The following is a 25,059-nucleotide window of genomic DNA, read 5'->3' as shown; positions in this document are numbered from 1 at the left end:
AATGGCTGAGTATTAATCAAGGCTCATAATATACAGCCTTCTTTTCTATATCCTACTTGGAAGACCCTTTCTCAATCTCTCAGGTTTTTGACTCAGGAGATCATAATGCAGATGGCACAGTGTGGGTCTCTCCATCCACTATGATATGAACTTTTCATGTTAATAGGCTGTTTTTGACTACGTCACTTAACTATCACTGGAATCTCAGGTTTCTAAAAGTAGTCTCCCGAATGCTTCTCTGTCTGGGCAGTTGCTATACATTATTGAACATACCAAAACTTTATTCTTCTTGCCTATCACATGACCTGACTGAGCCTGCCCCCCCCGCCCCCCCGCAGTGGCTTTTGTTTGAGGCGGTTGGGATTCAACAGTGTCCAAAGTTACCTGCTTAACAGGCGAACTGATCTCATTTGGCATCCATGGCTACTGCGGATCTTTTAAAACTGTATTTTTCTTAATTTATTCCAAAAAGACTGTGGCAAGAGTTGTCTGGCTCTCAGGAAGCAATGAGACAGCAGGATGCATGACGGCTTAAGGCGAATGCCGCAGTGTCAGACTGTGGCCATAGAATATTGACATTTCACAAGTTTGCCTTGTCCATGTGATATTTGATTTTGAAACACACCGAGATGGTAGACATATAGACTGCCCTTTGTAATTGTTTCTCAGGGCACGACCTTGGATAAATGAACACAGAGATTTCTGAAACCTACAGAAGAAGCTAGCAACAAATACAAGCTCCTTACTTAGCTAGCAAGGTCTGCTCCCATTTTGTCTTTTCATCCTCTTGGAATCGACCATTTTTTGCAGTCTGTTACTAAAACTGGACGCTTCATTATGACAGTCTGGCAAGTCATGTTCATGCAGCCTTGTTATCAGCAGATTCTGTCTGCACCAGCCACCAACAGTGTATTTGTTAGGGAGGGATAGCAAATTGTCTTTTAGGAACTGTATACCTCCAGCATAGTGTAGTGACTTGAGCCTTCTGTTTTGTAAGGGTTGCTTTGTTTTGTAGGGTTTGCCATGTAAATGCTTCCATAATTGTGGGAGAGAAAAATCAAAGAAAAAAAAAAAAGCCATACTGATCTACTTACTCCCACCCCGTCCCTCTACCGCTAGCTACATGCAGTAAATAAACAGTAAATATGCTGCAGAAATGTCTCTAAAGCAACTGCTTCCACTCCATTATTATGACCACAAACTCTGAGAAAAAGTTAAAGGTGAGAATAATGGTTAATAATGCTATGCTGAACTTTGTAGCTCACTGCACTATTGACAGGAGCCTAGACAAACAGGGCCCATTTTTTGAGAGAAAGGCCTACATGGCAAATGAACATGAATGGCCTTAGTTGCATACGCAGTTATTACTGTTGTAGCACGTCTCACACTGGGGATTTTCAAACACATGTTGCTATTTAGAATCCTGATGAGTCATGTATGCACGCAAACCCTATTTCTGTATGTAATCCTATGCATTTTTGCATGCGAGACTAAGGCTTATCTTTCGTTTATAAAATAAGCTTAACTGTACAGACATCTTGACTTGCTATAACATTTTAAAAACCTCCACAATTACTTCAACTTTTAATTTCAAGGCATAAAATGGAAAACAGTAAGTCTTTTTCATAACTAAACTAAAAGCCGACCCTCAAGTCACCACTACCCATGTCATGCAACATCCTGAATGAAGAAATGAGGCTCACCCAATACCGTAAACCTCAAAAGCACTCTACTTCTGTCAGATTAGCAGGGGAAAAGGATTCTGGTGTTAAATTCTTGCATGATGGAATCTCCTACCACAAGCTGTCAGACATTTCATTCTAGAGACCTGGCCTGAGGCCCCAGCTGACTTCCACTATCATGACAATGAGTCTTACAAACACCCAACACTCTTGCAGTATAGGGCTGTACAATCTAGAATCAACATTTTAACTGCATTAAGTGAACAGGAAGTCTACGCAGTTCCTGAAGAAAGGACCTAATATGCATTCTATGGCTAACACTGCTTAATATATAGGCAGTCATAGTCTATGTTAATTGCCTTTTCTAAGTGACCCACATAGAATATATTACTAGTATCCAGTCTAGAAGCCACAGAAGCCCAGATTATCCTAACATGGTCCTAACTGCCTATTTGGGTGGACATTGCCAGGAAATGACCACAAGCTTTTCACCCCTGCTGGCCTCACCTGAGACTGAAGGAACAGTCAAAGTCAACAACATCCCCAGATTTTGAGTCTCCTAACAAAACATGAAGAAACCCCTGAGACGGAAAATACCCCTGGCTCTGCCCTCTACTTCTAAGCCACAGTCTCTAGTATTTAACAGAAAAAGGCCATTCTATTCTCACATCTTTAAGCCCCACCAGCATTGCTGTGAATTAGAGTTTTCAAAACAGAGGGGGCAAAACAAGTGGTGAGCTAAAAATAAGCTGTTACTCAAACTTCAAGAAATTCTCCAGAGATAGGATTTCCTGATATGAGATTCAAGTTAATAGGAAGTGCCCTTCCTGTGTTTTTTAGGATGCAAGGGTAATGGGCTTGTTTTCAGAAGATTTACAGAGGCATGTGAGCTGAGTTCATTGTTTAAAGTGACCTTGATCTACCAAAATTACGTTTTGTAGATCTTGCCCCTCAATAACTGGGCATGGATTTTGAAACAACTGTAGTGCCACTCACAGTTGCATATGCAGGGAATCCTTAAGAAAACTGCATGCACGCCTTACAAATTTAGAATCAGATTCATACATTCTTACTGATTACTGCCTTACTTCACACATAACCCTATCAAAAATCAAGGGATCCACTTAGAAATATTCAGGGAGAGTAATGGTATCAGAATCTGGCCCTTAAAAGGTACTTAGATTTTATACAAGAGTAAGCAAAATAATCATTAAATGAACCATCTCTTTCATTAAACTCACCAGATATACCATATTTAGGCATTTAGAACTCATACAAGAAAACAACTAGTTTAGGCAGAGATTCTGATTTACCATAACACTATTTCCAAATTCTGATTAAATACAGTTTGATCTTTCCTATGCTGGCAAGCCACACTACATCTAAATTTACAGCCTGACCTATTTAAAAACATGTTTTATATTAGCCCCGCAAATCTGATTTAAGTACATTATGGAATAACAGCAATACGAAATATATAATGTTGTATAATATATTCATAGTCAATCCCAAGGCTGTTTAGTCTTTTCAAGAAAAATACATACTGCATGGAATAGTCTGACATTTTAAAAGTTGAGAGTAAAAACTCAACATAACTCACAACTCTGTCTACTTAAAAACATGTAGAGAATGGCCTGACACGTAGCATCTAAATCTCAAAAGCAAACTATGCTTTTTCCTTTCAGTTCCTTAAATCTTGCCTCCTATTACTTGGTATAGATTTTCAAAGACTGCTTCTGGAATTATTTTATATTCAAATATATCCAAAATATACCAAATAGATTTTGAAAGTAAGATTTGCTTAACTTCCCAAAGCCCAACCCCAGGCTCGACAGAACTCTTCCGTCAGTCCAGCATCACAGCATAATGCTTGTTGGGGCCTTACATCAGAGCTAGAACCAGCTGGCATGACTTCAGAGGACACAGAAAAAACAAAGTTACTTTTTAGATAGTGACAGGCTCAGTATCTCTTATGCTTAAGTCAGTGATATTTTAGACGCTGTACCTTTAGTTCATCTTTGATAATTACACCTTTTATACTTCAACACAACAGGAGTCTACCTTAACACCAGTTGTTAAACCCTGTTGTTTCCGGTTAATGGAGGTTTAGGTCAATGGATTCCCTTGCTCTTTGATGTTTTGGGTACTTAAACAACAAATATTGCAGTAAAAGACTATTTGAATGACTGGCAAGAGTTTAATCATGCTTTAGAAAGTGAGATTAAATAAACAGAGTAACAGACTTCACAAGAGCCAGAGTGAGAAGAGTGTACACTTCAGAGAAAAAATAATCTAACCATTAGAATTATATCTAGCCACAACTGGAAGAAAGAAACTCTCTCTGAAAGGTGAGTTTGATAATAAAAGCTCTACAAGATTTTGACTATTACAAATGGTTTCTTTGGATTCGTTCCTACAGCAGCAAAACACTAAGGTTCTTCAACATTCCCAGCAGCTACAAAGAGATGCTATTAGATAAAAAACACTCGGTTTTTTTTTTTTTTAAGAAAAAAAAAAGCTGAAATCTGTACTTATGCATCAAAAAGTTATATTTTTTCATTCAAATACTTTAAACATCTATTCAAAGATAAGAAAATATCTCAATTTTATTTTCCTTATCGGACAAAAAATATCTTCTCTGCTCATATGTTGCTGGACCAGAGAATGCTGGTTTTGGGAGATGGAATCTGTATATACAGCATTGAAACTACATTTTAAAGCAACATATGCAAAATAATATGTAACGATTTAGCCCTAGTTACAGATAAAGCCCTATTTTACCAATCCACTCCTCCCTCACTATACGAGCACAATTGGTTCCCAACTGTCTACTTGTAGGCAGAGAATCCTAAGAGGGACACTAAATTCCTATTAAATTACTGTAAAAGTCTCTGATTAGTTCCTAGGGCTCCTAACCTGGGGAAGGAGTGGCAGCAGGTGGTGCTGCTTTTGAAAGCTAAATGAACCTTGGGGTGGGGAGAATTAAAGGCTGGGGGTAGTACAGGGCTGTGAGAGGGAGGGAGGATTAAAATCTGGTGGTGGGTTGAATCTGTGGGGGGGAGGGTTCAGGCTGCTGTGGTTTGGGGCTGCGGGGCTGGCGGTGGGTACAGGCGGCAGGGGTTAGGCTGCAGGGCTGTGGGGGTTGCAGGCAGGGTGGCCACCAGGCTGCGGGGCCATGGGGTTACAGGTGTCAGGGGCATCAGGCTGCTGGGGGTACAGGCAGCAGGGGGTCTGGCTGTGGGGCCAGCTGGAGAGTCAGGCTGCCACGGTTTGGGGCTGCATGCCATGGGGAGCGGGGAGATACAGGTGGCAGGGGGGTCTGGCTGCTGAGGCCTGGGGCCGCGGGGCCGGCAGGGTGTGTGTGTGTGTTTCAGGCTGCGGGGCAGGGCAGGTCTCGCGGGCAGTCAGACTATGGGGGGGCTTGGAGCCACGGGGGGCAGGGGGGTTAGGCTCGTATTAGCGGGGTAGTTCAGTTGTAGAATGAACTAAGGAAGGTACTTGTGTTTCTCGTTCAAGCGAGTATTTGTAAATAAAGTACTTGTTTAAAGAGGGATGAGTGTACTTTATATATTAATCAGGCAGATCCCCAGGTCTAGCTGAGCCATACCCTGCACACAATCAAGTGTGCAAGAACAGGAGGGAAGATGGATTTGAGCATCTTGGAGTATGACAATCAAACTCCAATCCTAACAATTCACCCAGCCAACCCCACAATGCTAGCTACCTATGTATATGCCTTGATAAAGGCAGCCTCTGTCCCCCTCTGTGCTGCTAGAGCAGTGCAAAAGAAAGAGAACTCGGAGTCAGGATGTGGTTCTACGCATCAACTTTTCATACATTCTGTTATCGGCTGGACTTTTTCCTCTAAACCTTGCGCAGAACATGACTTAATACCAGGAAGCAAGTGTCTGAATTCAAAATCCCTTCTGCACACCCTAGTAAATACAAAAGGAAAACATTCAGCTGCCTATTTGAACAGAAATCTCACCTTATTGTGTTCATACTTGTATGGTATTTTGAGAGTATCCATAGCTCTGATCATAGCTTGCATTGCTGTAAATATATTTTGATACACGAGTTTCGTGAAACCCCTTTTGTCTTCATCAGAGTATCCTGAGCCATGGATGATTCTCATCTGTTTGATGAATGTGCTTTTGCCGCTTTCTCCTGTGCCTGCAAGACATTTAATAAGAACACATCGTTAAACCCAGTCACAGAATGTACATATGAAATTGTTGCACAATCCACGCAACTTATTCTGTACAAAGTTCAGCACTCTGCCAGGCACTCAGCCACTAATAAATAACAATCACTCTTAATTACAGGCAACACAAGCAAAGGCCCGTCCTACATCCAGAGAGTGAAGGCATCCAGTCACAACTAAAGTAGTATTTCATTAAAAGTTGCCTTTTTAGGACCAAAGTAAGTAAAAGAATTCCAAAATGTTACCAACTAAAACAAGTTACACCAAAGCCTCTAGAACATCAACTACTGGTCCTGTCTGGGCAAGAGGAATGAACAGAGTCATCAAGGAACTGGCTAAAACCAACTCAGACCAACCAGGGGTCCAGAGAGACAATGTTCCAATGACTCCCATGACTGACAATCTCAGTACAGAAGTGAAGCAGAGACTAGAAAGTATGAGATGAGGGATAAATTGGCTGTGGATGAAAGCTCTCTCCTTGGAACCTCACTGAGGAAGGAAATCAGAGAGAGAGAAAGCAGAAAGCCTGGAAACAGTTTCTTAGACTTTGGGCTGACCAGAAGTTTCTATATCCTTCATTTCTGTAAGGCATCCAATGCAGAGTTCCAACTGACTAATAAACCCTAACTTTCTGAAAATGCTAGCTGAGTGTCACTGTAAATGCTTGATGAGGTGCATTAATCCCCAAAAAGTGTATAGAAGTCTCTAACCAGGAGAGTACCACAGTTGGTGGCATTGAACATGCCTCAGAGTGAAGCAGGATGCTGAAGCCCTGAGATTCAGTCTCAGGGAGATGCCTAGGCCACATGGTCTACATTGAAGAAAGAGTGAGACCCCTTAACAGTTTGGCACATCAAAGGAATTTCTCCAAGAGCAGTTCAAAGCTGGAAGTGTATCACCCATCTCATGGATTTACGCCAAATCTACCAATCACCTTTTTTACTGTATTTGCAGTTATTGAAATTAGTACAAAATGGTTATCATTGGTAAACTGCACAGGACAGACAGGGTGATTTCAAACAAAATGACAAAGTGTTATGGCGATGGGTGGCAGTATAGATGGATACCTTCTCCACACAGGGGAAAAAAAAAGAATTAACAATTAGGGCTCTGCAAAACTTTAAATTTGACCCTACTTTGTTAACAAGTATTCATTCATTCACTAAAATATTAGCCAGAGCTAACAAGAACAAAACATTGTTCTAGCTGAATGTTCAAATGTATTTTGATTGGAGCATTTCAAGTCTGAGCAGTATTTTCCAGTAAATGTACCAGGGGATGTGTGACATGCCATTTTTGTTCCTCTGCGATTAAGCACATCACGCGAGTCAATAGCTGCTAGTTTACTTGTTGCCTTGTGGGGGTAGTATTTTAGAATGAAAAAAAAAACCAAAAAAAACCCAAATCTTTTTATCCTCCCCTTTCACTCTGGCAGATGTAGCCCAGGTAAGCATGTTAATATTCTTACTACTCCAACAGCTGAGAAACAAATAGTTTTATTATTTACACTTACTAATGCAGAGGGGAATCCATAAAGCTTTCTATACAAGTGCATCTTTTCAAATGCCCAGACTTTTCCATGTTGCACATTCCTGTGCTATCCAAGCACTTCACAAACATTAATTGAATTACTCTCACATTTCTCTGGGGCAGGGCATTATAAGCATCCCTACTTTACAGATGGGGAAACAAGGCCCAGGAGAAATTAAATGATTTCCCAAGATCACAAAGCAGACTTTGGTAGAACACTGGTGTTTTTCCACAAGGCCACAGCTCCTTATGCTGAGAAAAATAAAACAAATTTCACATAAAATTCTACTTCACATTAAACAGCAAATTCGATTTAACAGAATACCAGCCTCCATACAGGGGTGCTCAGAGCTCTTGAACCCAACTAGAAACCCGGTATATAATTGAAACCACTTCAAGCCAGAGGGTGCTATAGTACCCCCGCACCCATAGTTTCAACACCTATGCTCTCCCTTCTTCTAAAGGGGCACCTGGAGGTGTTGATATCATGCTACCAGACTCCTCCATTTCCACAGTGCTACTTTCACCTACTCTGCAGTCTGTTCCCCTTTATCTTCACTACTGGTGTCCTCATCCCTTCTCTTTTCTACATTTACTTTCATCTATTTCAATTTGTAGTAACACATTAAACCAAAACACTCTTACACAAGCAAAGTACAGATCAAACCTCTCTCGTTTGGCTTTCTCAGGACCTGACTGGTGCCCGATGAGAGAATTTACTGTATGATGGGAAATCAATATTTTATAGCACATTACCAACACTTCCACTGCACAGTAGGCTCTTAGAAGATATTTAGGGGTAAATTACAGCTAAACAGCAGCACAGAACACTGAAAACCAGGACTAGTGACTGGAAACAAACTTTATAGGACCATGGGAAACTTGGACAGACCCATGACAAGTGTTCATCCAGAACTAAAATCATGCTGCATTACAAATGCTGCCAGACAAAAGTGCCACATTAGAGAGGTTCAACCTATATTTTGAAAACAAAAAGTTTTAGCAAGTGGCACAACATCTAACTATCCCCACAGAGAACCATTAATTCCTTCTGAACAACCTCTGTGAGAACTGACAAGCCTTGCAGAGTACTACTATAGGTTGAACCTCTCTAGTCCAGCAACATCAAACTCAGCTTGGCTGGCCTAACGGGGAGCAATGTGCTTCAGCCTTTTCTCAGGAGACTCAATTACAGAAAGCCATATCCTCTTGAATCCTAATCTTTTCAGCCATCAGAGCGTGAGGTCCCATGGGAATTTATTTTGACCATACAACACTGTCTGTCTCAATCTGATGGAATAGTTCAATTAAACAAAATATTTTTTAAACCCCATATACATTTGAAAGCAGCTTTAGAACATTTTTTGAAGCGTCTTAGCAGTCTAACAAAAGTTAAATCTAAAAATGACAGTGCGTGGTGACAAAGTGCTCACACAGAGACAGCAATGGGGAATGAGGGGGTAATGAAGTGGATTACTAAAATGAAGTGTATGAGCAGTTTTTCTTTCCATAAATATCTAGTATTCATATAAACATGCAGATACAATTTCTAAACTTTTACTAGAAGACTTAACATAGTCTTTTCATTCCAAAAGTAGGCATTAAACAAAATACGTGCCACTAATAGGCCATATTTTATACATGATAAGATGATTAAGTACAATTTAAACACTTCTAGGAGTACAAGTACATACTTGATCCCAATTACCCTTCAATGCTAGACAGCCACCTCACACAGCACCCAATCTACTGCTGGCCCAAGAAAATCCAAACTCAAATTCAGATCACCCTAGATGGTATATAACACAAAAAGCTTTCTGGATTCTGGGGTAAAATCTGAAACCATGGCTGGCCCTAAGAATCATAGGAGCTTAAAGTGCATTCCTATTTCAGGAGCTTTTGTCTTCAAATGTACAACTTTTATTAATAGTTTTATATAAGATTGCTTTAAACGATGGCAAGATTAGATACCAAAGAAAAATGGCAGCTGATTTCCTGAGATTTTTTCCCTTTCTTTTGGCCCCTCTTTCCCACCTCCCTGCCAAAGGCAGAGTACAGCAGAAGTTGAGATTACACCATCCACATGAATTGGGAGAAAAGGTATTTAAAATGACACGTTTTTTAATTGCAACATCAAATTACTACTACTCACAAGTAGTCCCACTAAAGCCAATGAGATTATTAAGGCATTCAAACAAACACATGTGACTCTGAAGTATCAGAGCTTCAGTGACTCTCCCAGAGCAGCCAACATGCCAGGTGTTCTTTTCTCCGTTCCTCTATATGACAGTACTGTGCATTTATTTTGAAATTGAAGCAAAAGTATTTACACATAATTATTAGAAATTATTTAACCCAGAAACAGCAGCGACTGATTAAAAATAATTGATCTTTTTAAACATTTTTATGTGAACATGGGAAAAAATGTAATGAGAGACTACTAACAGGTTTTGCCTAAATACTTGAATGGAAGAAAGTAAAAATCACTCACTGGTGGAATCTTTTAAGGACACAAAAGACTTTCATCTTGTTTATGAATAAGATGACTACATGCACAAAAATTCCCAGTACATTCAGGGTAATATTGAACACAAACAGGATTCAAGAGTTCACATAGATGTTTCTAAGTAAAATATGTTAAGGTCTCTTTTATGTGGTTCAGCTGCATTGGCAGAAATAGCTCATCATCTTTATACAGAGTCCTAGAACCTGACTGCTGTCATAAATCACATACATTTAGGATGTTCCACAAATACAAACCACCAATTAAAGAAGGTGAAATATACCTCTGATAGATCTTGACTGAAAATTTTTGGAGCTGTGACCCTAACACCAATTCTTTTCCCATAGCTGTGTAAAACAGATATAACTCTATCAAAGTAAAATCAGTTCACATGAACAGATGACCAAGTCCATTGTCTTCTGTTTGTATAGCACCAAGTACACTAGTGGAGCTTCATATAAAATCAAATAGCCTAGTTTGCAAAGACACCAGCCTTTCTCATTAACGCATCTGGCACATATGGGCATTTCATCAGACAGAAAACCAGGAAACACCTTTTCCTTTGGCAGTTTTCTGTAACTAGTGTTGTCCTGATTCTACACAAACATCTTCATGAAATAGCACAGTTAATTTCTCTGAAGTCACTTTTCCTCCTTGTTACCCCCATCGTGCCCTTGGTCATGACTACCACTAACCATCCAACCCTCCAAAGAAGATGAGATTTTCAAATCCTTGGAAAGGACTGAATGTGCTGCATTAGCACCAATTTAATCCACAAGGAATGAAATTCATTACTGGGGGCAGGGGGCGAATTAGTTAAAAAAAAACATTGCAGATGTAATTATACCACAGATATTCCGAGGCAAAGGACATAGTGCATTGATCATTATGGAGCAAATATTCTATTTTTCTACCCCTTTTCTCTTGTCCTAAACTAACATGCATACCTTCACAGTATTAAAACTAGAACACACTACACTAATGAATACTATGCACTGCTACAAAGTAGCTTACATAGAAGCTACAATGAAAATAGTTTGCTATATTAAGGAAGATTTAATAAACAAGATCAAGTTTAAGAGTAAACTGGACAAACTAAAAGTAAAAGACAGTTATCTGTTCTGTAACTGGTGTTCTTCAAGATGTGTTGCTCACGTCCATTCCAATTTGGGTGTGCGCCAAGTGCGTGCCCAGTTGCCAGAAGCTTTTTGCCCTAGCTGGTAGCCCTAAGGTCAGTGTGGTGCCCCCTGGAGTGACGCCCGTATGGCTGCCCATATATGCACTGCCCAACCTGCCCCTCCCGCTCAGTTCCTTCTTGCCAGCTACTCTGACAGAGGGGAAGATGGGAGGTTTTTGGAATGGACATGAGCAACACATCTCAAAGAACACCAGTTACAGAACAGGTAACTGTCTTTTCTTCTTCGAGTGATTGCTCATGTGCATTCCAAATTGGGAGAGTGAGAGCCAATGTCTAGGAGGTGGAGGCGGAGCCCCAAAAGTAGCACAGGACAGCCCTGCCCACCACAGCGTCTTCCCGTGCATGCTGCGTAACGCGCTGCGAACGTGTGAATGGAGGACAAAGTGGCCGCCCTGCAGATGTCCTGGATAGGGACCTTGGCCAAGAACGCCACAGAGGATGTCTGTGCCCTAGTGGACTGAAACTTGATTGGGGGCGGGGAAACCCCCACCAGTTTGTAGCACTCTCTGATACAGGCCACTATCCAGAAGGAGATAGTCCAAATTCCACGATGGTGGAAGCGGTTTCCGAGGGGGGTACAGGTTTACCAGCCCCTTCAAGAACCTGGTAACGATCATAGAATCGTAGAACACTAGGACCGGAAGGGGCCTCGAGAGGCCATCGAGTCCAGTCCCCTGCCCCGACGGCAGGACCGACCACTATCTACACCATCCCTGATAGACATCTATCCAATCTGTTCTTAAATACCTCCAGCGAATACCGTGGGCCCTTCCTCTGTATGCCGAAAGGCTGATATAGCGGCGAGGTGGACCAAGGGAGGTTGCGGACCTTTAGCGAGGATAGCGAAAGCCTGCCTCTCTTGAGGTCCAATAAGTATTCTAGTATTACAGGTACAGGAACGTCAAGGGGAGCTAACTGCTTGGCGGAACACCATGCTGTGAATCGAGTCCATTTCTGCTTGTAAGTCTTCCTAGTGGAGGTCCTTCGGCTACATTCCAGGACTTGTTGTACTCCCTCCATACACGTGCTCTCTAAGGTTGGTCAAGGAGCTGAGACATGGATTAGCCATGCTTGTAGGTGCAGACCCTGAGGGTGCAGGTGCACTATGGACCCCTGAGCCTGCGTGAGTAAGTCCGGCGCTACCTCACGTTCTGAGCGCCCAGCAAGTACGAGGCTTTCAACCTCATGTTGTTGGCAATGCACCAGTTCCACAATTGGACTGCTTCTGCACATAGGGCACGGGATCATGCTCCTCCTTGTCGATTGATGTAAAACTTAGTGGAGGTATTGTTGGTATTGATCCCGACTACTTTGCCATGTAGGTAACCTCGAAAATGTCTGCAGGCGTTGAACACTGCTCTGAGCTCCAGTATGTTTATGTGCAGTGACTGTTCCGCAGGGGACCATAGCCCTTGCGTCACCTTGTCGCCGATGTGCGCTCCCCATCCTATGTGGGAGGCGTCGGTAGTAAGAAAAATAGAAATTTGTGGTTGGTGAAAAGGCCACCTCTACTAGCACATTCTTGGGGTTTTCCCACGATGCCAGGGATCTGCGCACCTCTGTTGTGGGCGACACCACCCTGTGGACAGTGTGGGATGCCGGTTTGTAAATGCTCGCCAGCCAATGCTGCAGACTTCGCATGTTGAATCTGGCATTCTATACCACGAACGTCGCTGCCGCCATGTGGCCCAGCAGCTGTAAGCACGTTAAGACCAGCACCGTGGGGCTGTATGTGATGACTTGCACCAGCGAACTGATGGTGCGGAAGTGGGCGTCGGGTAGGTACACCCTTGCTGTGATAGAGTTTATGCGTGCCCCTATGAACTCTATATCTTGTGTGGGTTCGGTCTTTGACTTTGCGAGGCCGATGACTAGGCCCAGCGAAGAAAACGTGTCCGCTGTGACGCGTATCATGCGTAAGACCTCTGCCTTCGAGGCCCCTTTCAGCAGGCAGTCGTCCAGATATGGGAAAATAAACACCCCCTGTCTGTGCAGGTAGGCTGACACCACTGCCAGGGTTTTGGTAAAGACTCTGGGGGCCGAGGAGAGGCCAAACGGAAGAACCCTGTACTGGAAGTGTTCCTTGCCGACCATGAAGCGGAGGAAGCATCTGTGTGCCAGGTGGATTGTTATGTGAAAGTAAGCATCTTGTAAGTTGAGGGCTGCAAACCAATCTCCATCGTCCAGTGCCGTGAGTATCGAGGCGACTGTGATCATCTGAAAACGTTGCTTGCGCAAGTAGCGGTTGAGGCCCCAAAGATCTAGGATGGGCCTCCAGCCTCCTGTTTTCTTCTCTGTTAGGAAGTGGCGTGAATAAAAACCTTTCCCCTGGAATTTTTCCAGCACTCTTTCCACCGCCCCTATGAACATAAGGTGATCCACCTCCTGCTTGAGCCTCACCTCGTGGGCAGCGTCTCGGAGGTGGAGGCCTGGAGGGAGGCTTCGTTGGTGGGAGCGACTGGAAGGGGATCGCGTAACCCGTGGCTATGATCTCCAGTACCTATTTGTCTGTGGTGATCTTTTGCCATTGTGAGTGGAACGGTCTGAGGCGATGATGGAACATGAGATGAGAGTGGCATTGAGCGATGGTAGTGATAGTGCAGCCCCCAACATACCCGTCAAACTTGTTGCCTTTGGGCCTGTCCCTAGGGCGTACGGCTTTGTTGAGAACGTCGCCTGCGAGTTCTGTACTGTTGCTGCTGTTGATGGCGCCCTCGGTCGTAGCCCCGTTGATATTGAGCACGCTGTGGTTGGTACAGGTAGCGTCTTTGCTGAGGATAATATTTTTTCTTCCTGTATGGAGGAGTATAAATACCCAAGGTTCTAAGTGTAGCTCTCGAGTCCTTTCTGGAGTGGAGGACCGAGTCGGTTGAGTCTGCAAACAGCTTTTGTGTATCAAAGGGAAGGTCCACGATCTTCGTCTGTAGGTCCCTCGGGATACTCGATGTCTGGAGCCAGGATTTTCTACGCATGACCACTGCTGTAGCCCTTGAACGTGCCGCCGTATCCGCCACGTCCAGGGCAATCTGGACTCCCGTCCGTGATACTGCATAGCCCTCTTGCACAATCACCTTTAACACCGGCTTTTTGTGTTCTGGAAGTGAATCCATGAGGGGAGTAAGCCTGGGGTAATTATCAAAATTACGGTTTGCTAGGTGTGCTGCATAATTTGCCACTCTCAGTAGCAGGGTAGAAGAGGAACATACTTTCCTGCCAAACAGTTCTAGTTTCTCAGCATCTTTGTCCGATCCCCCCAATTTGTACTGAGAAGCCTTTGACCTCTGCTGGGACGATTCAACCACCAACGAATTTGGTTGGGGGTGACTGAAGAGGAACTCCATGCCCTTTGCCTGGACGAAGTACTTCTTATCCGCTCTCTTGTTTGTAGGCAGAACAGAGGCCGGAGTCTGCCATATGGTAGTGGCTGACTCCATAATGGCTTCCTCCAGCGGAATAGCAATTTTGGATGAAGCTGGGGATCTCAAATTTTTCAGGAGTTTGTCATGTTTCTCCTGCACCTCTGCCGTTTGGAGGTCTTGCATGAAAGCCACGCTTTTAAACAGCTCCTGAAACTGTTTGAGGTCATCCGGAGGAGAGACATCCCCGGGGGCCATGGCCTCATCTGGGGAGGATGAGGAGGAACCACTAGAGTAAACCTGCCTGGAACCCTCGGGCTCCTGCGGTCCATGATACACTTACTCGCTGGAGGATTGTGAAGGAAAGTCTCGGGGTTCTACAAATAACTGCCCCTGAGACAACTGTGTTTCCGTCCCCGATCGGGAGTGTCCACGGGGGTATTGAGAGGCCCGGGGGGACCTGCCCCTGGGCGTAGGCCTGCGGTGTCTGTGTCCAGCATGATAAGGACGACCATGGCAGCACAGGCAAGGGTCCGGGGATGGAGACCTAGACCACTCGTGGGGTGTGTACCCCCCCAATGTCTGGGAGAGCGAGACCTCCGCGACAACACAGATAGAGGTGAAACTGGTTTGTGATAGTACTCCAGGGGATCCAATCCCAGAAAAGGTGAAGGTGGCCCAAGCCATGGTGACATTGGTTGGAGGAATGGAGAAGGAGGCTCTGGATAGGCCGGTGGAGACCCAGGCCTTCGGTGCAGCATGTGTAGCACAGGGGGAGGGCTTGTTGCTAAGAGCAGTGCAGCCCTGTCCAGAGATGGGCTGCGGTGCCAGGTTTTTGCTTTTGTCTTGCCCCTCCCCTCCGGGGCTGGCACCGCCCCCTCCCATGCTGGGGATCTCGGCCCAGCTGTCGGTGCTGCGCTCAGTGCCTGCAGGCTCCGTGCCTGGCGCCCCTGCACCATTGGTGTCGCGGGGGCCGGTGCTGCGGGGGCCGGTGCTGCCTGTGGCGGTGCCGCCGGATCCGGTGCTTGCCTCACTGACGCTCTAGGCGCCACGCGTGCCAGCTGTTGTGTAACCGGAGGCTCAGCCTCTGTCACGTGCGCTGTCGTGCTGCCGCTTGCCTGAGTATGCGGCTGGGGGCTGTGTGCTCCCCTCGTCCCGCTTGCTGAAACCGCCGGCAAGGATTGAGCTGGGGAGAGTTTCCTCCGTTTCTGCTCCAAAGGGGTCAGAGAAGCTGCCTTCCTCTTATGCAACCCAGAGGGCCCTTCTGGGTGAGGCTTCTCCGGCAAGTCCGGCTGGAGAGCCTTATCAAACAAGAGTATTTTAAGCCTCATTTCTCTGTCTTTCCTGGTCCTGGCTGTGAGCTTAGCACAGTGAGAACACTTCTGGGTAACGTGTGATTCCCCCAGGCAGCGGATGCATTCACTATGCCCATCGGAGGACGGCATAGCTTCGCGGCAGGACTCACACTTTTTAAAACCTGAAGAGGGCATTGCAGTGAGTCCTTTGCTGTTAATAGGGTACTTAGCACTTAATCTGTGCCTTTTTACCCGAATCGCGGTCACCGGCCTGCGGTGCAGCGGGTGACCTAACTGGCCTTCACGTCCACTCTTCTCTTCTCCGCTCCTCTCACTCTCTCTTTTTTTTTTTTAAATATTCTTTGTCTCTCTTTTTTATTTTTAACCGAAAAAGAAAACAACAATTTACATGTAGAAAACACTGTCTAATCTGACTCTGGCCTTAGCTTGAGTGGATTCCGTCTGCAGCCGATGGCGGTTGATAAGGAACTGGCGGGGACCAGATTGCGCACGTGGCTGGGGGTGTGCAGGGGAGCGGCGCGCGCCAGCGCATGCAGGATCCAGGAGAAACTGCTGGAAGATTTCCGATCTGCGGCACCGGATGAGCCCAACACCTATTGTGGAGCACCCACGGGGACCACTCGAAGAAGAAAGTTTACTTTCTATCAGTACTGTTTACTGAGCTGTATAGAACTGTAATTGCTAGGAAGAGATTTAGTCAAAAAAGAACAAAGGTGCTCCTATCGCCATGAAGAAGAATGAATCCATGAACAACACATTCTTGCTGGAATGCTTGCCTATATTGCCAGTGGCTTGGGAATCAAATACAGGAGACTGGGTACTAAATTCCATCCTAATATGGGTGCTGTGTTGTGATGATCTCAGCTAGAGCTCTGTAGAGGGACTTCTAGCATAAACTATTTTTTCCAATGGTCAGTAAAATATACTCACAAAAAACTACACACACACACACACACACACACACACACACACACGGTCCTTTTATATTAGGTAGTGTAACCTTAAAAGGGGAAAAAAAAAAAAAAGCTTTACACCTTAACATGTCTACATTCTCCATCTAAAAAATAAAACAGGCAAGAAAAATTACATGATATTGTCCAGTCTCTTCCTCTTCTTTAGTCAGGCCCCATGGAAACTTAAGACAAAAATGCTCTTTTCTGCATATTTTCTTTTTTCACCTACATTTTTCAACAGCAGTTAAAAGTATTGACTTAAAAAAAAAAAAACAGTGCACAGTAACACAGGTCTCATATGCTCTTATACCTGATGCCCTTGCATAGAAAAAACAAAAAAGATTCCCTCCACCCACAACCTCAAGTTAGAGAAAATGCTAGTGATGGATGCAGTCCTCATTTGTGAAGCCTCAGCAAAACACACACATTTTTACAGTAACAAAAACAATCTCAAGACAAAAATCAAGGACTGAAGTGAAACAAACAAGTAGACCAGTTCTCCACTAGGACCAGAGTTTTGTGTTACGATCTTCAAGAGTGGACCACGACACCTATTCTCTATCAATTGTGGGCTAAGGTCTACATTTCCAATACCAACCACAACAGTCCCTGTGGGAAAAAATAAAGGATAGGCAAACAGGTTCAATCAAACTAAAAATCCTTAACCTAGTCCTGGACAAAGACGGGGTAACATTCAGTCGTAGACCAGCAATAAATTTGTGGTTCAACATCTTGTGACCCATTAGATCCAGGGAAGAGAACTTTAATACTTTTGGAAACTATTTCCAAAAGGAAACAATTTGGATGGGAAGTTATGAAATATTAGACCTGAAATCATAGAATTATTACATATTGGAAAAAAAAAAACCTACTTGCGATAATTGTTAAAGAATTCTAATTACAATTTCTCTCTCTCTGGCTTCTGCAGTGGATTCCTGGTGACTAAGACACTTGGCTTTCTAGGTGGGGAAAAATAAAATATCATACCAAAGTAATTTTTTAAAACTTTACCAGATTCCTAAAAGCTTTTCTGCAAAATGTGTAGCATATATCAAATACATTATGGTGCACTTCAAATGTTTGCCTAAGGCCAATACTGCCAGGCAGACACCATTTCTTTTAACCTATAATTGCATGTTCATTAACCATTGTTAATTCTTATTCAACTATTCTGCAAGACACAAACGCATTGAGAAAACTTTTGTATCAAGCCTTAAATGCATTTTTAAAAATAACAAAGCTATTGGTGCTTCTGATAAAGGTAGAACTACCTTAAAAGAGAAATTACCCTCCTTCAAACTGATTATACAGATAGGCAGAGGGATACATACATTTGCAATATTATTATTCTGCTTGGTTGTGCATGGTGACACTTTTCTTTTTTCTATATTGAAAGTTTGAATAGCGAACAAACCAATACATCTGGAAAAAGACTGTCAGCAAACTGAACACAATGAAAGCAATTTTCACTATGTCAAACTGGACACTACCTCAGGGGACATACAGTTTCAAAGTAATGTAATGGAAGTTACAGTAGACAGGTATTCAAATCTGTAAATACACAGAAGAGTCTAAAATTAAGGAGTTTATACCTTATCCAACTTTGTAGAGCTATGTGTGCACTGTCCCCTAGAGGGGGCTTTAACTGGGTGACGGGCACAATGGATTACTATTGGTAGTGCACTGGCACTTGCCTTGGTGCACATAATAAAATTTATTCTGCCCATAGATGGAAAAAATTAGAGGGATCCTGGCCAAGAGGTGCTTACCCTAGGTGGCTTCTGGCCAGTACCCCAGCGGGATCCTTGGGAGGACTCCCTACCTTCCAATACAAAGCTAAAAGTGGCTGGTGAAGGGGCCATGTCTCCGCATGCCCCTTGGGGGCAGTCCATCCACATACCTAGGCCATGCTTGTGGGGCAGCAAGGATCTCCCATTGGCTGGAAACCAGACAAGGGGAGCTACAAGACTGTGCTGGGGGCAAGGGCAACATGTGGCACCACCTCCCTCCAGGTACGTGCAGAGACACATATGGTCCCTGCAGCTGGCCACTTCGAGAAGGGGCGACGGGTTGACGCAGCAGGCAGGGAGTCCCACTGGGGCCCAGAATCATGCCTGGCCACATCTTAAGAGATGGTGAGCCAGATCTGTGCTGCTGGCCATATTTCTCCTACACCTGGCCTATGTAAATGACTTCATCCATCTACTAGTCCAGAAATCCATCACCACCAGTGTTCCCTGTAAGATGAGTGCTTGGGCACCCAGCCAGGAGACATGCAGGTGCTGCCCAGCTCATTAGCAGAGCACCAACAGCCGGCAGCATGTGTTTCTGTTGGTGGTGCACATCCATGCATGCCTTGGTGCACATCACAAAATGTATTCTGCCCATGGAACACAGATCATCACAGCAATTTTAGACACTGATTTCACCAGTTCAGCTGGTTACACAGTATTCAGGGCTACAATGGACAAAGGGTCAGAGCTACTTCTTCTTCGAGTGTCCCTGTGGGTGCTCTACATTAGGTGTCGGGCTCGCCTGGCGCCGCAGATCGGATCTTCCAAGCAGTTTCTGCCGGACCACGCATGCGCCGGTGCGCGCCGCTCCCTTCCGCGCTCCTGGCCACGTGCGCGATCCGGTCCCCGCCAGTTCCTCTTAACCGCCATCGGCTGCAGACGGAATCCGACTAGGCTACGGCCAAGTTAGCGTATTCAATGGTTTTTAGTTGTTTTCTTTAAAGTTCTTAGTCTATTGTTGAGTTAGCCAGTTGTTATTTTCAAAAAAAAAAAAAAAACAAAACAACAAGCAGGACAGAATTCAGTCTGGTCCTAGTAACAAGCGGAGCACCGGAGGCCAGGACCCTAGGGCCATTAGCCCTCCTGCCACGGCAGGCTATCCAAGAGAGGGAAAACAGCACAGAGAAGGTGCTAAGTACCCCATTAACAACCAAAAGACTCACCAACAATGTCCTCTTCAGGATTCAAGAAATGTGAGTCTTGCCGAGAGGCAATGCCAGCGTCTGATGGGCACAGTCACTGTATAACGTGCCTTGGGGAGTCCCATGTCACGCAGAAATGCTCCTTCTGTGCAAAATTAACAGCCAGAGCAAGGAAGGACAGGGAGATGCGGCTTAAAATGCTGCTATTCGACAAGGCCCTCCAGCCAGACGTGCCGGAGCGGCCACAGCAGGAGGGACCCTCTGGGGCCCATAAAAGGAAAGCTGCCTCCCTCACCCCATCAGCGCAAAAACAGAGGAAAGTCTGCCCAACCCGATCCCTGCCGGCAGCAACAGCAAGCGGGACGGGAGGAGCACACAGCCCCCAACCGCAGCAACACCTGATCGGCGGCAGCACGGAGAGCCATGTGGAGGTGGCTCAGCCTCTGATGATCAAACAACCGCCCCGCACCGCAGGCAGGGCGGCGACTAAACAAGCGCCGGTACTGGCGGCACCGCAGGCAGCGGCACCGACCCCCCGGGGAACCGGCGGTGCAGAGCGCACAGGCACGCAACCTGCAGGCACCGGAGGACACCGCCCGCGCAGCACCGCCCTTGAGCATGCCGAGCGCGGTGCAGATGGGGCCGAGATCCCCTGCACGTCAGGGGGCGGAGCCACCCCCTCAAGGGAGGGGGAAGCTGCACAGAAAACAAGGCACCGCAGCCCCTCTCCAGACAGGGCTGCAGAGTTGCTTTCTCTCAGCCCTCCGTTCATGCTGTAGACTCCAACTCAAAGGCAGGGGTCCCCCCTAGCCTACCCGGAGCCCCCGTCTCCATTTTTACAACCAGCCTCGCCCTGGCTGGGACCACCTTCACCCTTCTTGGTGTTTGAGCCGCTGGAGTACTATCACCAATCGCTCTCTCCAGTGTCCCAGGTCTCTTGACGATCTCGCTCCCCCAGACGCAGGGGGTATGCACCAAGGGAGTGGTCCAGGTCACCTTCCCAAGAACAGTGCCCATGCTGCCATGGTCATCCCTATCACGCGGGGCATAGACACCACCGGCAGTCTACCAGGGAAAGATCCCCACAGACGGTCCCGTATCCCCGAGGGCAATCGCGAACAGGGACAGAGACTCAAGTATCTCAGGGGGAACTGGTTATGGAACCCCAAGATTTTCCCTTGCAAGCTTCCAACAAGCGGATGTACCATCACCAAGAGGAACCGGAAGGGTCCAGAGATGCGTATCCTAGTGGTTCCTCGCTCTTCTCCCCGGACGAGGCTAAGGCCCCAGGGGACGTCCATCCTCCGGACGATCTCAAACAGTTTTAAGAGCTGTTTAAAAGGGTGGCCTTCACGCAAGGCATCCAGACAGCAGAGGTGCAAGAGAAACACCATAAGCTCCTCAAAAATCTGAGACCTCCGGCCTCCTCCAAAATAGCAATACCGCTTGACGAAGCAATCTTGGAGTCCACCACTATGATATGGCAGACCCCTGCGACTATTCCGCCTGTCCACAAGAGAGCGGACAAGAAATACTTCGTGCCGGCGAAGGGCATGGAGTTCCTGTTCAGCCACCCACAACCAAATTCCTTGGTGGTAGAGTCGTCGCAACAAAGATCAAAGACATCTCAATTCAAGACAGGGGGAACAGACAAAGATGCCAAGAAGCTAGAGCTGTTCGGCAGAAAGGTCTACTCAGCCTCCACTCTACTGTTGCGAATGGCAAATTACGCAGCGCATCTAGCGAACCACAATTTCGACAACTACACTAGTTTAACCTCCCTCATGGACTCGCTTCCAGAGGACAAGAAACCGGTGCTCAAGGCCTTCGTGCAAGAAGGCTACGCGGCCTCGAGGACGGGACTTCAGATCGCCCTGGATGTTGCGGACACAGAAGCACGCTCCACAGCTACGGCAGTGGTGATGCAAAGGGAGTCCTGGCTCCAGACTTCGGGTATACCGAGGGATCTGCAGGCAAAGATCGTCCATCTTCCCTTCGACTCGCAGAAGCTGTTTGCTGAATCAACTGACTCGGTCCTTCATTCCAGTAAAGATTCAAGAGCCACACTTAGGACCCTGGGGATTTACACCCCTCCATACAGAAAGAAAAAGTACTACCCTCAACAAAGACGGTACCAGTACCAGCAACAGCGTCCCCAGTACCACAGGGGTTACGAGCAAGGGCGACATCAACAGCACCAGCAGTACAGAACTCCCAGGCGACATTCCCAACAGAGCCGTGCGTCCTCGGGGCAGGGCCAAAGGCCACAAGTTTGACACACAGATCCAGGGCTGCACCATCACTACCATCGCACAAGGTCATCCGAAGCGGTTATTTCACCATCACCTCCGACCATTCTACGACCAGTGGCAAAGGATCACCACAGACAAATGGGTGCTGGAGATCATAGCCACGGAGTACGCCATCCCCTTCCAGTCGCTCCCACCGCCACGACCTCCACCCAGGCCCCACCTCCAGGAGGCCTCCCACGTAGCGAGGCTCAAGCAGGAGGTAGACCATCTCATGCTCATAGGGGCAGTGGAAAGAGTGCCGGAGCAACTGCAAGGAAAAGGGTTCTACTCGAGGTACTTCCTCACGGAGAAAAAGACAGGAGGCTGGAGGCCCATCTTAGATCTTCGAGGTTTCAACCGGTACCTGTGCAAGCAACGCTTTCGGATGATCACAATCGCCTCCATCCTTACGGCACTAGACGATGGAGACTGGTTCGCAGCCCTCGACTTACAAGACGCGTATTTTCACATAACTATCCATCCGGCTCACCGACAACTCCTCCGGTTCATGGTAGGCAAAGAACATTTTCAATACAAGGTCCTACCGTTTGGCCTCTCCTCGGCCCCCAGAGTCTTCACCAAGCCCTTGGCAGTGGTGTCAGCCTACCTGCACAGACAGGGGGTATTTATATTCCCGTATCTGGATGACTGCCTACTCAAAGGGGCCTCAAAGGAGGTGGTACTACGCATGATACGCGTCACAGCAGGCACGTTCTCTTCGCTCGGCCTGGTTATCAATCTGGCAAAATCAAAGATAGACCCCACACAGGACATAGAGTTCACAGAGGCACGCATAAATTCTATTACAGCGAGAGTGTATCTACCAGAGACACGCTTTCGGGCCATCGGCTCCCTCGTGCAAGTCATCACCTTCAGCCCTACGGTGCCAGTTCTGACGTGCTTACAGCTGCTGGGCCACATGGCAGCAGCGACGTTCGTAGTACAGAACGCCAGGTTACACATGCGCAGCATGCAGCACTGGCTGGCGAGCGTATACAAACCAGCAGCACACACTGTTCACAGGGTGGTGTCGCCCACAACAGAGGTGCGCAAATCCCTGCAATGGTGGGTAAACCCCAAGAACACGCTAACAGGGGTACCCTTCGACCAACCACAAATATCGGTTTTTCTTACTACAGATGCCTCCCTCATAGGGTGGGGCGCACACATGGGCGAAGAGGTGACGCAAGGGCTGTGGTCCTCCACGGAGCAGTCACTGCACATAAATATACTGGAGCTCAGAGCAGTGTTCAACGCCTGCAGACACTTTCGAGACCATATACAAGGGAAAGTCGTCGGGATCAGTACAGACAATACCTCCACCATGTTTTATATAAATCGGCGAGGAGGAGCTCCGTCCCGTGCCTTATGTGCGGAAGCAGTCCGGTTGTGGAACTGTTGCATTGCCAACAATATAACCTTGAAAGCCTCGTACTTACCAGGCGCTCACAATGTGAAGGCAGACCAGCTGAGCAGGCGTTTTGCACTCACGCATGAGTGGCAGATCCGTCCCGATCTGCTACGACCGATTTTTTACGCATGGGGTTTTCCCCAGATAGACCTGTTTGCCACTCAACACAACAAGAAGTGCCCACGATTCTGCTCCAGGGCAGGACTGGGACGGGGGTCCCTGGGGGACGCATTCGCGATCTCCTGGAGGGGCCCCCTGCTTTACGCTTTTCCTCCCACAGTGCTGATCCACAAAGTCTTGCAGAAAGCCAGGAGGGAAGGAGCCCAAATGATCCTGATAGTCCCAACGTGGGATCAACAGCAATGGTTCCACCTACTCCTGCGCATGTCGGACCGTCCACCGATGCCCCTTCCGGTGGCGCCGGATCTGCTCACGCAAGCCCAGGGGTCCATAGTGCATCCGCATCCCCAAGGCCTGCGACTACAAGCGTGGTTAATCCATGGCTCAGCTCCCTACAGAGCACATGTACGGAGGAAGTGCAACAAGTCCTAGAAAGTAGCAGGAGGACTTCCACCAGGAAGACCTACAAGCAGAAATGGACTCGCTTTACGGCATGGTGTTCTACCAAACAGCTAGCCCCCCTTTCGGTGCCTGTACCTGTAATATTAAAGTATTTACTGGACCTCAAGAGAGGAGGACTCTCACTATCCTCGTTAAAGGTCCACCTTGCCGCCATTTTGGCGTTCAGACACGAAGAGGAAGGGCACACGGTGTTCGCCCATCCCATGGTTACCAGGTTCCTCAAAGGGTTGGTAAACCTATACCCCCCTCGGAAACTGCTTCCACCTTCATGGAACTTGGACCTGGTGCTTAATGCGCTAACGGGACCACCGTTCGAGCCTTTGGCCACGGTTTCCCTCCGCCTCCTTACGATAAAGACGACCTCTCTTCTCGCAATCACATCAGCTCACAGGGTGAGCGAGCTTGCGGCAGTCATGGCAACACCACCCTGCACTGTTTTTTCCAAGGAGGCGGTAACCATATGGCTGCATCCAGCCTTTTTTCCTAAAGTTTCTTCTGAGTTTCATATTAACGAACCTATTGTTTTACCCTCGTTTTACCCAAAGCCTCATAACTCTAACAAAGAGGCGCGCCTACACCTCCTGGACGTGAGGAGGGCGCTAGCCTTCTATATAGACAGGACCAAGTCCTTCCAGAAAACGGATAGACTCCTAGTCTCTCTCACTCCCAAATCGAAAGAACGTCTCTCTTCGCAGAGAATCTCGAAGCACATCGTATCCTGCATAAAAATGTGCTACGAACTCAAAAAGACTCCTTTACTGGCCACGCCCAGGGCTCATTCCACTAGGGCGGTGGCGGCATCAACAGCCTTTTTCAAGGGCATTGCGCTAAAAGACATTTGCAGAGCGGCGACCTGGTCATCCTATGACACCTTCTCCAAACATTACGCCCTTCACAGGGTATTGCAAGAGGATACCCGTCTCTCAACAGCGGTCCTCCTGGGGACAAGCTGCACATAATCCGATTACCCACCTCCTGTCTTGGGTTACTGCTGGGTAGTCACCTAATGTGGAGCACCCACGGGGACACTCGAAGAAGAAAGACAGGTTACTCACCGTAGTAACGGTGGTTCTTCGAGATGTGTCCCTGTGGGTGCTC

The 25,059-nt window shown here is 46.6% G+C and overlaps 1 protein-coding gene across 1 annotated transcript in view; it reads right to left on the bottom strand.

Annotated features, from left to right (window-relative positions):
- The window catches only part of LOC142013404 (guanine nucleotide-binding protein G(q) subunit alpha), a 204,610-nt gene that overhangs the window by 122,887 nt on the left and 56,664 nt on the right, over nucleotides 1-25,059 (bottom strand). Inside the window, exon 2 of the mRNA XM_074994737.1 lies at nucleotides 5,671-5,855. Coding sequence (XP_074850838.1) covers nucleotides 5,671-5,855 — 185 coding nt within the window. The remainder of the gene's footprint in view (nucleotides 1-5,670; nucleotides 5,856-25,059) is intronic.

Source organism: Carettochelys insculpta, chromosome 5, assembly GCF_033958435.1.
Source record: "Carettochelys insculpta isolate YL-2023 chromosome 5, ASM3395843v1, whole genome shotgun sequence".
Taxonomy (NCBI): Eukaryota; Metazoa; Chordata; order Testudines; family Carettochelyidae; genus Carettochelys; species Carettochelys insculpta.
The sequence above is the reverse complement of the archived record's forward strand: the minus strand, read 5'-3'. Positions and strand labels throughout refer to the sequence as shown.